General features: G+C 37.9%; 1 protein-coding gene across 1 annotated transcript; it reads right to left on the reverse strand.

Moving 5' to 3' along the window:
- Window positions 1–6,608: 6,608 nt before the first annotated feature.
- Window positions 6,609–14,334, reverse strand: LOC124281980 (beta-1,3-galactosyltransferase 1-like). Its single transcript, XM_046717991.1, has 2 exons — window positions 13,171–14,334; window positions 6,609–6,964 (listed from the first exon to the last, which is right to left on the reverse strand). Exons 1-2 carry the CDS (start codon window positions 14,097–14,099, stop codon window positions 6,838–6,840), a joined length of 1,056 nt encoding a protein of 351 aa, XP_046573947.1. The 5' UTR covers window positions 14,100–14,334; the 3' UTR covers window positions 6,609–6,837.
- Between the last annotated feature and the right edge of the window lie 1,285 nt (window positions 14,335–15,619).

Here is a 15,619-nt window from a genome sequence, read left to right on the forward strand (position 1 = left end):
GATCATGTTCATCCTTAGATAAATAAAGTAACATTTTTAAATCGTACGACAGAATTCGAAATTTTTAATTTGGGCAGATCATATTTTGACTATATTATAGTCTTCTGATAACATTTAGGGCCTCATCAAACCTATGTCCCTTTTAAACACTAAAAATAAAATTAGACGATGAACAGAACAAAACGCAAAAGAACTGAATACAAACCAATAACATAAAACAATACATTACAAACCCAACAAAATTCACCATAGTAGAATAAAACTGAACCGCTACTCCTACCATAACGAAATGCAACATGATACAACACAACGTCAAACGACACAAAAAGATAAAGGATTACCAATCATAACGCAATATAACACAGTAAAACATAATGAGCACAGCACAACGTAATGCAAGACACCATTATACAACACAACACAATGCAGTATCGTACAACACAAAGCTACATTACAACCCATCATAACACATAGGGGTGGGTATTGCAGAGAATATTCATATTGCGATATATTGCGATGCGAAAGGATGTATTGCCATGTGTATTGCAATATATTGCATGAAGAATTTTTAAACAAAAAAAAAATATTTATAATCGAGTTAACGCTTGATTTATAGAGATAAAACACAGCAAAATCACTATGCTTCATTAAGCTTTAATAACAACTTTTAATCATGATTAAATAAAAATGTAAAGACTATTTGGCACAAATGAAACAAGGAAATATCCGAAGATTTCCGAGCGTTACGAAGTTTTCCGAATGCAAGTCAAAAGTTCCAAATGCAAGTCGATCAGCGTATCGCAATACGTATCGTTTTCATGTCTGAACCGGTAAATACCGGTATACCGGTTATATTGCGCAGACCTAATAACACAGCTCAAACAATGGCGATGCGATGCTCTTTTCTTTGCTACGTGCCACGGCAGTCCCTTAGATTTGACGGGGAAATGAGTACAATACGAATGAAGCCCATTCTTGAGTGGGACCATGTTGTACAAACTCTGCACATTCAAGCGACAGCAACAGGTTAGGACACATAACAAGCAGGGTCAGGCAGTCTGAGGACATCAGGGGCAATGGGTTTCAGTTCTGCCACAAGACCATAATGGGGTATATATAAAATACAATACATTGTATAGTAGGAAAAGTAACAAAAACTTTTACCACCATTACATAAGAGTAGTATACATGGGGGTAGTAGTAACACGTACTGTTTTCCGTTCTTATACCAAATACATAATTTAGAGGACTAAACTGTTTGTAAATGAACCATTCAGGAACATTCAGGTTGTGGTACTTACATAAACATGCAGTTCTCCACCTGTCTCCCGGATCTAAGGAATTGTCCGACATACCAGGAAGGAATTATGTGCACAGACCACACACACCACATAAGCGTGGTTACTGCATCGATTGTTTGGGTACTCCATGCTCTATGGCAGCTTGAAGTGTTGATAATTACGTTTCTTCTTCTCCTTACACACCCTGACTAATTTCATTGAAGCGTCACGTGTATATATGACATGGCAGCCGGTCGATATACCGAACTTGTCTCGCAATTCTACCTTGCCTTGTTGGTGTAGTCCAAATACAAAAACATGTCCTCCATGTCGTAATATGCTGTGATATCCATGCAGTATCTGTAAAAGCAGTGTACAATTTAATTCAATCCTTCAACATTTTATTTGGAGATACCTTTCTGTTGTTCTCTTTCCCCATCCAGTCCAGCAGTCCATGAGCAGGCGCCGCCACACTGTTTTCAAGTGACCGTTCAAGCTTACCATTCCTTCGCTTCACTGAAAGACCTGAACCTAAATATTTCAGTGACCATTGACTCCAGATGTCGGACGAAGAGGATTATGTGACAGGTGTAGGCTCGGGTGAATGGTCCTCATTTACGCATTTCTCCATTATTAATGTTTTGTTTGTGTTTACCGAAGTGTCAAGCAAGGTTTGACCATCGCCTGGGACAATTACCACTGTTCTGGAATGGTGTAGATTTTAACAAAATTTCCACCAAAATGCTGCTGCTTCTCGTCGTTTCGCATTACCTCTGGGACACGGTTTTCACGTTTCAGGGCGGATAAAGATGAAGGATGCATATTTTCCACTTCATCATTGTTCGCCGTCTTGTAATTATTTGTGTTTGTTTGTTGTTTCAGACTGTACCCAGTAATTCTGCTGCTGTATGGCGGTTTGTAAATCATCGATTATTTACCAGGTAATCCAGTGATCAACAGCATTGATCTCCGCAATTGGGATACGATGACAGGCGTCAAGTCAGCGCGCCTGACTACCCGGTCCCGTTATTTGCCTTTTGCGACAAGCATGGTGTTATAAAAAAGACCACGTGTTATCAAAATTAAAGGGCAAGCATGTCCTGCCCTACCGTTAGCTCCCGTCAGTCACACACGTTACCTGAAACATTAAGCCGCTATGTCTGAGTGGGTTGGACGGCTGACTTTGTGTGCTGGCCTTCATAGTCTGACTCCGAGAGTGTTGGTTCCGGAACCCAACAAAAGGACAAGAATGTGTACTTTACTGAGAAAGTGTATTCCCAAATATAACATTTGTTACTAAAAAGAAAGTGTTTACAGCTTGACGCGACACAGCAGTACTCCAGCCATGCAGCCTGCAAACAAACCATACAATTAGGTGATCGATTGTCTAAAACATCCAATTGTTAAGCTTGAATTACACAACGATATAACATATGTTGAGTGCACATGAACCCGTTTTTATTCAATTCATGTTATATCATGTCCCGATACAGTATTAGAATCGTCTCTCTACTTACGGAGTTCCTTACCTTATTTTCCCCAATAACGACTCCCCTTGTTGTAGGTAGGTAATACACTGATATCAAGAAGCCATATAATTTTGAGACATTTCAAATGTCCTACTTTGATGTGTGGATGAAGTAACGTTTAAAGGTATCTGGTAAAATCTTTGGCCAAAATTGATAGCCTTTTATGATTTGTACACAACTTAGAAAATTTTGTATTTTTTAGAAATAAGATTATTTACGCTGGTCATCTGTGCTATGAATGTTTGGTTTGATGTGGTTCATGTTTTGTTAAAACGAATTAAACAGAAATGTCGAAGGACTATCCCCAGGTTACTTCATTTGATACAACCACACAACTTTTATTGAACAACAATGAACACAATAAATACAATAAACTACAACATAAGAACATACGGATTACAACCAAAAATAACGAGCTGGGAGTGTTGGCGTCATTACACACGTCTAAAGGATTCATTCTGTCTTAAAAATACTTGTTGGTAAAACAATGAAAGTCGCAGGTTGAGGAAATAATTTACTGTGCCATTCGATCAGGAACAATATAGTCTTTATCAGAGAGGAGGGAATTAAAGGACAAAACGTTCAAATGCCTGGAATAAAAAACAGGTCTTTTTATTCTAATTCCCAGCTCTCGTTTACATTGTCACTGCACATTTTATGGCATTCATGCAGGCTCTAAAACTGCTGTATAAAGCCACAAAAATGGTTGCACTTGTGCACTAGAGCACTTTACGAACGTGTGGTTAAGGGCTTTCACTAGCAATTTTTTTCTGTATTGAATGTTTCATTACTAAAAATATCAAAATGTATGTTGTCACTATCAAAAATTGTAAATCCAAATTAATCTTATGAAAATCTTTTCAGACTTGGAAGGAACTCTCCCAATGTCACTAAGGATGTGTTTTATGTTTGTTTCCTTGTTAAAGGTTGGAATAACAGGAAAAGTGATGCATGAATGTATACGTCTGTGTAGATACCTATGTTTAAAAATATCCTATAGTCTAAAAAAGGTCTCATGCAAGGTGAGGTATTGTCGCCAATGTGTTTTCATTGTAGAATAATGATTTTGAAATATCATTTTTACCAAGTAATTGTCCATCCTGTGTCTATTTCTGATCATGCAGTGGATCAAGTTTTTATGCTCTGAATCTGATAGTTTTGGCTCTATACCCTGTCAGATTATTCAAACAAATGGGGATAAGAAAAATAATGTCTCAAAAAGTATGGTGTTTGGAAGTGCTGGTAAGGTAAACGACAACGAGTCATGTAATGGGTAAGTTTGAAATTGTTAATACTATTTTCTTATCTTGAAATTTATATTAATCTACAATAACCAATTTACAATATGTGGAATATACTTTGCATCTTCTAAACATAACTTTGCCTCTCCTAAACATAACTTATGTTATATTTAAGTGGGGGAAAAAAAGTTATTTATATCCAGTTTTATGAGTCAGTATTCATGAAACAGTATATAGTATACTGTGAAGACTAATTGTGAATTCGTGAAAACAATTGGCACATACGCGAAGTTAGACAGTAGGCGATTGATGAGAAAACAACGGTTAAGGAAATTGATAAGTACAGTGAGACCCCGGATATCCGGATACATGTATAACCAAGAAATTGCCAAATGAATATGTTATGCCTATGTAGACATGTTGCGTTCCCAACAGGTCTTCCGGTAATTATTCACATACAGTCAAATCCCGATGAGTCGAATCGCTGGGGACCAAGTAATAAATTCGACTTATCGATGTATTCGAGACATAGGTATGTCTATGAGGGTAGCAAAAAAGATGATCCAGTCCTAATTCCTCCGCCTAAGCATTTGTTTATCTAATGATTTCATGCTGTTGATCACTGGATTGTCTGGTCCAGACACTATTGTTTACAGATCATCACAGTATAGCTTTAATATTGCTGAGTGCGGAACTAAAACTAAACTCACCCACTCACTCACTCGTGATGCTCACCAACACATTATGACAAATAGAACTTTTGGGCGAAATGGCAAGAAGCCAAAGCATTTGGAAACTAAACTTGTCAAAATTTTTTTTATGTTTTTATGTGTTTTATATGTTAACCCATTGACAAGTTACATTCAATCTGTCTTGTCATTTGAGACCAAAATATTCAACATAGTATTCGATGCGGCAGCTCTCCCTCGTTGTCTGTGGCCACAGCGTCGTCACGTGGGAGGAATCAACTTTCAATCAATATTCAGAGTAAGAAATATGGCAAAGCTTAACGATCAATCCTTTGTATGAAGTGTCATTATTTGATTGATGTTATTAATTCATGCTTCAGAGGAATATGATCTGTACAGAACACCTGAACGGTATTGTGCAATTGTTATTGCACGATATTTTCTCGAGTAGTAAATATGTCATACGCACTTCCTAATCAATATTATGACATTTGCATACAATTGAAACGTTGTAACAGACTCCAAAGAACCTTGAGGCTAACGTTGTCACAACAAGCCATTTCTTTTACAGCAAATGGCTCCAATTTTATTGCTTACCCACTGCAAATGCAATTCAAGCTGACGCTATTGATCTATTCGTAAAGACACTACAGAGGCGCATTGTCCTCGAGAATTGTTATCTGAATTATTATTTTACACTTCAGTACATTTTACTGGATACATGTCACTAAATAACTCATGTGATCATAAAACATGTTCTAGTGGTTATTTCTGATGTGATCTCTGATGTTAGGCTGTCTCAAGTGAGTGAGTGAGTTTAGTTTTACACCGCTTTTAGCAATATTTCAGCAATATCACGGCGGGGGACACCTGAAATGGGCTTCACACATTGTACCCATGTGGGGAATCGAACCCGGGTCTTCGGCGTGACGAGCTGACGCTTTAACCACTAGGCTACCCAACCGCCCCCTGTCTCAAGTAGTTTGAGACAGCTTAACATCAGAGATCACAATGGAATCGATGGCGTTACTTTCCAGGGGGGGATCCGGGGGTCAAGGATGGCCTTGCTGTAAAATTGTTTTGTTTTCTATAATTTCTTTATTTTTGTTGAATTTATACAAACTTGCACATGTATATATTGTCTATATTAACAAAAGGCGACAAGATGACCAGAATTTAGTAAATTGGTTAAGATGTCCGTACATTTTTGTTGTGTATTTCGTAAAGTAATGAATCATTTCAAAGTTTATTGGTTTTATATATGATTTATTTTTTAAAATAAATTGTTTGCATACAATTATTAAAAGATTTATTGGTCCAAAATTGGGTAGCATAGAGCCAAGAAGTATCTCTTTCTTATTAAGGTTAATGGATAAATCCGCTTTCTGGTTGACCCATTTTTCAAGTTGCGTACAGATGGAACTCACGTGGATGCAATACTAAAACAGATGTTCAACTGTTCCGCCTTGGATATAAATTATTGCAATAACCAAATACATTGCTGTATACGTATCCCATTTTAAAGAGTAAAGAATTTGTTGGTAAAATGTTGGTAAAATAATTTGATACTGAAACCATTGCTGTTTAGATAAAGTGTTCTCTAAGCACACCACATAGTAGAGTTGTATGATTTAATGCCACATTTAGCAATATTTCAGCAATGTCAAGGCGAAGGACACTCGTGCCACTTTGGCGGCCAAATTATGCTTACATTTCTCACGTTGATCATGATGGTATTGGCCCACAATGACACGTTCAGTTCCCAGCATGCATACACTTGGTAAATACTGGTGCGTCTTTTAGTGATTTGTTTTGGAAATGATTACATGTAGCAAAGTCACAGGAAAAGATTCACTACATTCGAATTTAATTTTTGTCATTGATACGTTTTAATTACGCGAAACAATATACATGAAGCAACAACTATCGATACGGGGGGATAAAAAGTAATAAAACTGATGACTGGTTTTGTGTTATATTGAATATCATAAGGTATTTTGCGAGATTTCGAGAAAACCACGATTGGCGATTTCTTTCCAATATATCGATGACGCGATACGCTTAAACAGATTTGAACAAGGTGATCTACAGCAAACATCTAGGTTGAACAGCACTGAGACCTGACCTTATTCCATAAAGATGCTGAAGTTTTGAAATCATGGAAAAAGAGAACATCCTTGACTGTAGTCTCATATTCATTGTCTAAAAAATCTGCTCTGAGAGATCTGTGAGTTTCAGCCAACTGTGTACGGCCAATTCCAACCTTGTATGCAAGAATACCTGTGACGTAAACATCATCTATCCAATAGAATCGCGTGTTTTCTGAGGCTTTTATCAATCTTCTAGCCTCATCCACTGATAAAATATAGGCCATACCTTCACAGTAATTGGGGTAAAACTCGAAAGGATAGTCTTCCCTACTAGTGATCCATTTTCCTTCCCTTCGATATGGCCTACCATTCTGTAAGATGTTGCAGTACAAACGGTTGTGGTAGTGTCCAGTAGTTAGCGAAAAGTCTACTACTTTGAAAATATTGACAAACACATCATCGTCAAGGATAATCGTTCTCGTCATGACATTGAGTAATCACCCAGTGAGCGCCATTTTCCTTCCCAACAATGTCCCCAAACAATCGGGATTCTTGGACAATCTCTGGTTGAATGGTATTTCGTTGTCCCATCATGAACACACACACGCAACTGACGTATTTCTAAACTTGCTCACTGATCCCCATGTGTTACGTATCACGGCTCGTTTCTCAACATTTCTTGGATCAGAATGTACAACAATCAAAACATTGATAGTAACATTGTAACACTGTCTCGAATTCAAGCCAAACACGAAGCGATGTTTGTTCAACAGTTCGTCCTTTTGGTTCTCGTCCTTGATAAGGAACCAAGCCATGATCAGATTTAGCAGTTTCTTGAAGTACAGGTCTACGAATCTTTCCTTGTCTGGCTGCACTCTCAAATTATGTCTGCCTGAAAGATAGCTCTTCTGGGTAGAGTATTGCAAATGACGAAACTCTAATGTCCTGTAACAGACACACACCACTATTAGCATGCCAAGACAAGAAACCCTTTCCTTGAATTTCCAGTTCTTGAAGGCAGTGGCCATTTTACATCTTCTTTTCGTCCGGATGAGGTCCATCGGCACATGTTCGATGATACTGGCTTGATCTATAACTTATATGTGCCTGTAAACTAGAAATACAAAGAATGAATGTTCACAAATTTGGAAAATGCTCAATCTTGATTGATCAATTTGAGGTTTCAAATCCCAATATTAACTTCTGAAGAAACAGCTCGTTTGACGACCACATCACCGTTATTCTCAGTCACTGTCAGTAGGCAGTTTGATTATGGATATACATTCGGTATTAATATATATATATATACATACAAAATGGAAAACGTAAGTGTGATAATGTTCATCCTTAGATAAATGAAGTAACATTTTGAAATCATTACGACAGAATTCAGAAATTTTAATTTGGGCAGAACATATTTTGACTATATTAAAGTCTTCTGATGACATTTAGGGCCTCATCAAACCTATGTTCCTTTTAAACACTAAAAATAAAATTAGACGATGAACAGAACAAAATGCAAAAGAATTGAATACAAACCAATAACATAACACAATACATTACAAACCCAACAAAATTCACCATAGTAGAATAAAACTGAACCGTTACGCCTACCATAACGAAATGCAACATGATACAACACAACGTCAAACGATACAAAAAGATAAAGGATATCCAATCATAAAGCAATATAACACAATAAAACATAATGGGCACAGCACAACGTAATGCAAGACACCATTATAAAACACAACACAATGCAATATCGTACAACACAAAGCTACATTACAACCCATCATAACACATAGGGGTGGGTATTGCAGAGAATTTTCATACTGCGATATATTGCGATGCAAAAGCATATATTGCCATGTGTATTGCAATATATTGCATGAAGTATTTTTAAACAAAAAAATATTTATAATCGAGTTAACGCTTGATTTATAGAGCAAAAACACAGCAAAATCACTCTGCTTGATTAAGCTTTAATAACAACTTTTAATCATGATAAAATAAAAATGTGAATACTATTTGGCACAAATGAAACAAGGAAATATCCGAAGATTTCCGAGTGTTACGAAGTTTTCCGAATGCAAGTCAAAAGTTTTCGATCAGCGTATCGCAATACGTATCGTTTTCATGTCTGAACCGGTAAATACCGGTATACCGGTTATATTGCGCAGCCCTAATAACACAGCTCAAACAATGGCGATGCGATGCTCTTTTCTTTGCTACGTGCCACGGCAGTCCCTTAGATTTGACGGGGAAATGAGTACAATACGAATGAAGCCCATTCTTGAGTGGGACCATGTTGTACAAACTCTGCACATTCAAGCAACAGCAACAGGTTAAGACACATAACAAGCAGGCAGTCTGAGTTAAGGATATCAGGGGCAATGGGGTTCTGCCACAAGACCATAATGGGGTATATATAAAATACAATACATTGTGTAGTAGGAAAAGTAACAAACACTTTTACCACCATTACATAAGAGTTGTATACATGGGGGTAGTAGTAACACGTACTGTTTTCCGTTCTTATACCAAATACATAATTTAGAGGACTAAACTGTTTGTAAATGAACCATTCTGGAACATTCAGGTTGTGGTACTTACATAAACATGCAGTTCTCCACCTGTCTCCCGGATCTAAGGAATTGTCCGACATACCAGGAAGGAATTATGTGCACAGACCACACACCACATACGCGTGGTTACTGCATCGATTGTTTGGGTACTCCATGCGCTATGGCAGCTTGAAGTGTTGATAATTACGTTTCTTCTTCTCCTTATACACCCTGACTAATTTCATTGAAGCGTCACGTGTATATATGACATGGCAGCCGGTCGATATACCGAACTTGTCTCGCAATTCTACCTTGCCTTGTTGGTGTAGTCCAAATACAAAAACATGTCCTCCATGTCGTAATATGCTGTGATATCCATGCAGTATCTGTAAAAGCAGTGTACAATTTAATTCAATCCTTCAACATTTTATTTGGAGATACCTTTCTGTTGTTCTCTTTCCCCATCCAGTCCAGCAGGCGCCGCCACACTGTTTTCAAGTGACCGCTCAAGCTTACCATTCCTTCGCTTCACTGAAAGACCTGAACCTAAATATTTCAGTGACCATTGACTCCAGATGTCGGACGAAGAGGATTATGTGACAGGTGTAGGCTCGGGTGAATGGTCCTCATTTACGCATATCTCCATTATTAATGATTTGTTTGTGTTTACCAAAGAGTCAAGCAAGGTTTGACCATCGCCTGGGACAATTACCACTGTTTTGGAATGGTGTAGATTTTCACAAAATTTCCACCAAAATGCTACTGCTTCTCGTCGTTTCGCATTACCTCTGGGACACGGTTTTCACGTTTCAGGGCGGATAAAGATGAAGGATGCATATTTTCCACTTCATCATTGTTCGCCGTCTTGTAATTATTTGTGTTTGTTTGTTATTTCAGACTGTACCCAGTAATTCTGCTGCTGTATGGCGGTTTGTAAATCATCGATTATTTACCAGGTAATCCAGTGATCAACAGCATTGATTTCCGCAATTGGGATACGATGACAGGCGTCAACCAAGCCTGACTACCCGGTCCCGTTATTTGCCTTTTGCGACAAGTATGGCGTTATCAAAAAGACCACGTGTTATCAAAATTAAAGGGCAAGCATGTCCTGCCCTACCGTTAGCTCCAGCTAGTCACACACTTTACCTGAAAACTTAAGCCTTGATGGCTGAGTGGGTTGGACGGCTGACTTTGTGTGCTGGCCTTCATAGTCTGACTCTGAGAGTGTTGGTTCCGGAACCCAACAAAAGGACAAGAATCTGTACTTTACTGAGAAAGTGTATTCCCAAATATAACATGTGTTACTAAAAAGAAAGTGTTTACAGCTTGACGCGACACAGCAGTACTCCAGCCATGCAGCCTGCAAACAAACCATACAATTAGGTGATCGATTGTCTAAAACATCCAATTGTTAAGCTTGAATTACACAACGATATAACATATGTTGAGTGCACATGAACCCGTTTTTATTCAATTCATGTTATATCATGTCCCGATACAGTATTAGAATCGTCTCTCTACTTACGGAGTTCCTTACCTTATTTTCCCCAATAACGACACCCCTTGTTGTACGTAGGTAATACACTGATATCAAGAAGCCATATAATTTTGAGACATTTCAAATGTCCTACTTTGATGTGTGGATGAAGTAACGTTTAAAGGTATCTGGTAAAATCTTTGGCCAAAATTAATAGCCTTTTATGATTTGTACACAACTTAGAAAATTTTGTATTTTTTAGAAATAAGATTATTTACGCTGGTCATCTGTGCTATGAATGTTTGGTTTGATGTGGTTCATGTTTTGTTAAAACGAATTAAACAGAAATGTCGAAGGACTATCCCCAGGTTACTTCATTTGATACAACCACACAACTTTTATTGAACAACAATGAACATAATAAATACAATAAACTACAACATAAGAACATACGAATTACAACCAAAAATAACGAGCTGGGAGTGTTGGCGTCATTACACACGTCTAAAGGATTCATTCTGTCTTAAAAAATATTTGTTGGTAAAACAATGAAAGTCGCAGGTTGAGGAAATAATTTACTGTGCCATTCGATCAGGAACAATATAGTCTTTATCAGAGAGGAGGGGAATTAAAGGACAACGAATGTAATGGAAAAGTTTGAAATTGTTAAGACTATTTTCTTATCTTGAAATTTGTATTAATCTACGATAACCAATTTACAATATGTGGAATATACTTTGCATCTTCTTGTAGGAGTTCGGATAATTTATACTTTAGAAATGGGATGTTGGGTGGAATAGAATAGTGTTATAGTGTTATGAGTTGTTTATATTTATTTATCGGCAGATTGGGTGGTTTTTATATACTTGGTTTGCTAATGTAAACAAATAGGTTGGGTGGCTTATAATTACGTTACTGCCTATTTTGCAAGTACTGTATTGACGTCGTTATCTTGTAGTCATTTATTCTACTTATTACTCACGTTTGGCAGTAAAATTCGGTTGGAATTTCCTTCGTCGGTCATGTAAGGTAGCTGGGTATCTGTCGTATCCCTTCGCTGTCCGCCATGTTGGGAGCGGAAGCGGAAGGTGCGCAGTGCCGCGGTGAAGTTGTTTACTGTTGCGTAGCCAATCGTAACACTTCGTCGTGACCTTTCGGAGGTTAGCTCACGGGGTATATAAGAGCCTGATGCGACCGATATCGTTGTCTTGCGTATCGGTGTTCCGAGCAAGTAAGTCCACTGCCTATACGGGGGATATTCCCTACGGCTCGTTAGGTTTGGGTTAGGTTTTTTAGACTCTTATTGGAGAAGTAGTTTCATACTGTAGTCGGGAGAGGTAAGAACATAGATTATGACATAGTTTATTTTCTCGGGTTTAACATGTAGGTAGTGTGGGTTGGGGGAGAAACTAGTGTTAGGAATTAAGTAGGTCATGTAGAACTTAGGGATTAGTGTAGGGGATAGGTTTCTTTAAGCGAGTGAAAGAGAGATATTTTGTTCAGTTTTTGTTATCATTTGTTTTGCTTGTTTTCCTTATTTTTATTTAACAGAATAAATTAGTATTATTTGCATTTCTGCCTTGTGTCATATTTTGCTGCAAGAGGTGACTACTGCCACTGAACCGAAGAAGACTGTACACTGTTCCGCTGGTTTTAAAGCTTTCCATCATTTAATAAAAGTACACAACGCAAAGTCTATAATAAAACTATGAACAGGGAAACACCGAGGTACATTCTACATTGAACTCCTGTCACTGGGTTGCCTACTAGAGGGCGCCTATTACATTCTAAACATAACTTTGCCTCTCCTAAACATAACTTATGTTATATTTAAGTGGGGGAAAAAAGTTATTTATATCCAGTCTTATGAGTCGTAGGCGATTGATGAGAAAACAACGGTTAAGGAAATCGATAAGTACAGTGAGACCCCGGATATCCGGATACATGTATAACCAAGAAATTGCCAAATGAATATGTTATGCCTATGTAGACATGTTGCGTTCCCAACAGGTCTTCTGGTAATTATTCACATATTTTGTTTTTGTATTGACTAAACATTATAATGAATCCTAAAGTCAATGTCTGTTTCTTGCTGCTAAACCACATTAACTTGGTGATGCTACAGCAAACATCTTAGGTTGAGGCGACTAAGGATCGGGTGAGACCTGACCTTATTCATCATAAAGATCGCTGAAGCTTTTGAAATCATGGAAAAGCAGAGAACATCTAGGTTGACTGTAGTCTCATATTCATTGTCATGGAAAAAAAATCTAGTCTCATATTCTCTGAGAGATCTGTGAGTTTCAGCCAACTGTGTACGGCCAATTCCAACCTTGTATGCAAGAATACCTGTGACGTAAACATCATCTATCCAATAGAATCGCGTGTTTTCTGAGGCTTTTATCAATCTTCTAGCCTCATCCACTGATAAAATATAGGCCATACCTTCACAGTAATTGGGGTAAAACTCGAAAGGATAGTCTTCCCTACTAGTGATCCATTTTCCTTCCCTTCGATATGGCCTACCATTCTGTAAGATGTTGCAGTACAAACTGTTGTGGTAGTGTCCAGTAGTTAGCGAAAAGTCTACTACTTTGAAAATATTGACAAACACATCATCGTCAAGTTTGACAATCGTTCTCACGTCATGACATTGAGTAATCACCCAATGAAGCGCCATTACATGTTTATACGTCAAGTTATCGTAGCTGTCTTCAAAGTTTCCTTGAACAATGTCCCCAAACAATCGGGATTCTTGGACAATCTCTGGTTGAATGGCATTTCGTTGTCCCATCATGAACACACACGCAACTGACGTATTTCTAAACTTGCTCACTGATCCCCATGTGTTACGTATCACGGCTCGTTTCTCAACATTTCTTGGATCAGAATGTACAACAATCAAAACATTGATAGTAACATTGAGACACTGCCTGGAATTCAAGCCAAACACGAAGCGATGTTTGTTCAACAGTTCGTCCTTTTGGTTCTCGTCCTTGATAAGGAACCAAGCCATGATCAGATTCAGCAGTTTCTTGAAGTACAGACCCATGAATTTGTTTTTACCGTTTTCGTTTATTGTGCCAAGACTACTATTGTAACTGGTTTGGTGGTTGTCCCGTGCGACCCATCGCAGACAGACATAGAAGCAAGTGAGAAGCCCGGTTGCCAGAAGCATCATCCGCCTTCTTTGTCTACTACATGGTGCTTTCATCTGTATCATATTGTTGTATTCTTCATCATATCGGTGTCACCTATATCACTGTGTGGTCATCTGCTTCATCTTCATCACATTGTTGTCATCATCATCATGATCTTTGTGTTGTCATCATCGTCATCATGTCGCTGTCACATATTACAGTGTTGTCATTTTCATCACATTGTCATCATCATCTTTGTGTTATCATCATCGTCATCATATCGTTATCATATATTACAGTGTTGTCATTTCATCACATTGTCATCATCATCGTCATCATCATCATATTTACAGTGTTGTTGTCATCATCATCTTTGTGTTATCATCATCGTCATCATATCGTTATCATATATTACAGTGTTGTCATTTCCATCACATTGTCATCATCATCTTTGTGTTGTCATCATCGTCATCATATCGTTATCATATTTTACAGTGTTGTCATTTTCATCACATTGCTATCTTCATCTCAATGTTGTCATCATCTTAGTGCTGTCATCTTCAAAATGGCGTTACTTCCGCGATAGTGGTGCAATATTCATCATAACAGTCTTATCTATATCATTGTGTTATCATCTATGTACCAGTATTGGCATCTATTGCATACCGATGTCATCCTAACCATAGTGTCGTCATCTCCATTAGATCTGCAAAATTAAGAAAGAAATTAAAAGGAAATAGTACTAGACTGATTAAACCCGTATCACATTTCACAGCTGACGTGGTTTGGGGGAGGGTGTGTAATTCCAATCCTCCGTATGTGCCAACCGAGAACCAACCTGTTACAAAAGAATATCCATCGATCGCAGTCATGATTAATGTCAAGTTCAAATATATAGCAAGCAGCATTCTGCCAGTCTTCTACCCTTGCCCCGCATGGTTTATTCCACGTGCTACCACCACTGTTTCTGCTGTTTTATTACCCATTTCAATTTCATGTGCACTGTGTAAAAGGACACGTCAGCAGTTTATGTACACGATATAGATATGGACATTAGGACATTATATGCGTGTCTTAAACAATAACGTCAAGCACCATGAATATATATTGCTTAACGTTTTTATGAAACTGAGTGCCAATCTTCAATGCGAAATTGAATCTCCAAAATATTCCTGATCCCAAATGGTTTTATCCTGCATGTTTACATATTTAAATGCAATGGTATATCATGTTCGCTTATATACTACTGGAACAAAGTAACAGTGCATTATTTGATGTAATGCCATTTTTATGGAAACAGATAATAACATGATTTGTGGTGTTTTCCTTAATCACTGTTTAACCGTTGACAGGATAATATCGAAATCTGTATGATTGACACTGGGCATCGTGACACGCCCTTGAAGAGATGTGGAGTCAAAAGTCAGTTCACAAATTCAGTGTCGTGTGTATCTACCATTGTCGTTGATGCAGACAACGACGCCGCATAGACGACACTGCGCGATTGAAGAAAGCTTGGGGAATGTTTTGCATGTCTGAACCAAAGCTTGTCGTAACTCAGCTACGGTCATTGTCTGATTCTGGGCTTGGCGCAAACGTCGCT

This window comes from Haliotis rubra, unplaced genomic scaffold, assembly GCF_003918875.1.
Source record: "Haliotis rubra isolate DU_JTF1 unplaced genomic scaffold, ASM391887v1 Scf291, whole genome shotgun sequence".
Taxonomy (NCBI): Eukaryota; Metazoa; Mollusca; class Gastropoda; order Lepetellida; family Haliotidae; genus Haliotis; species Haliotis rubra.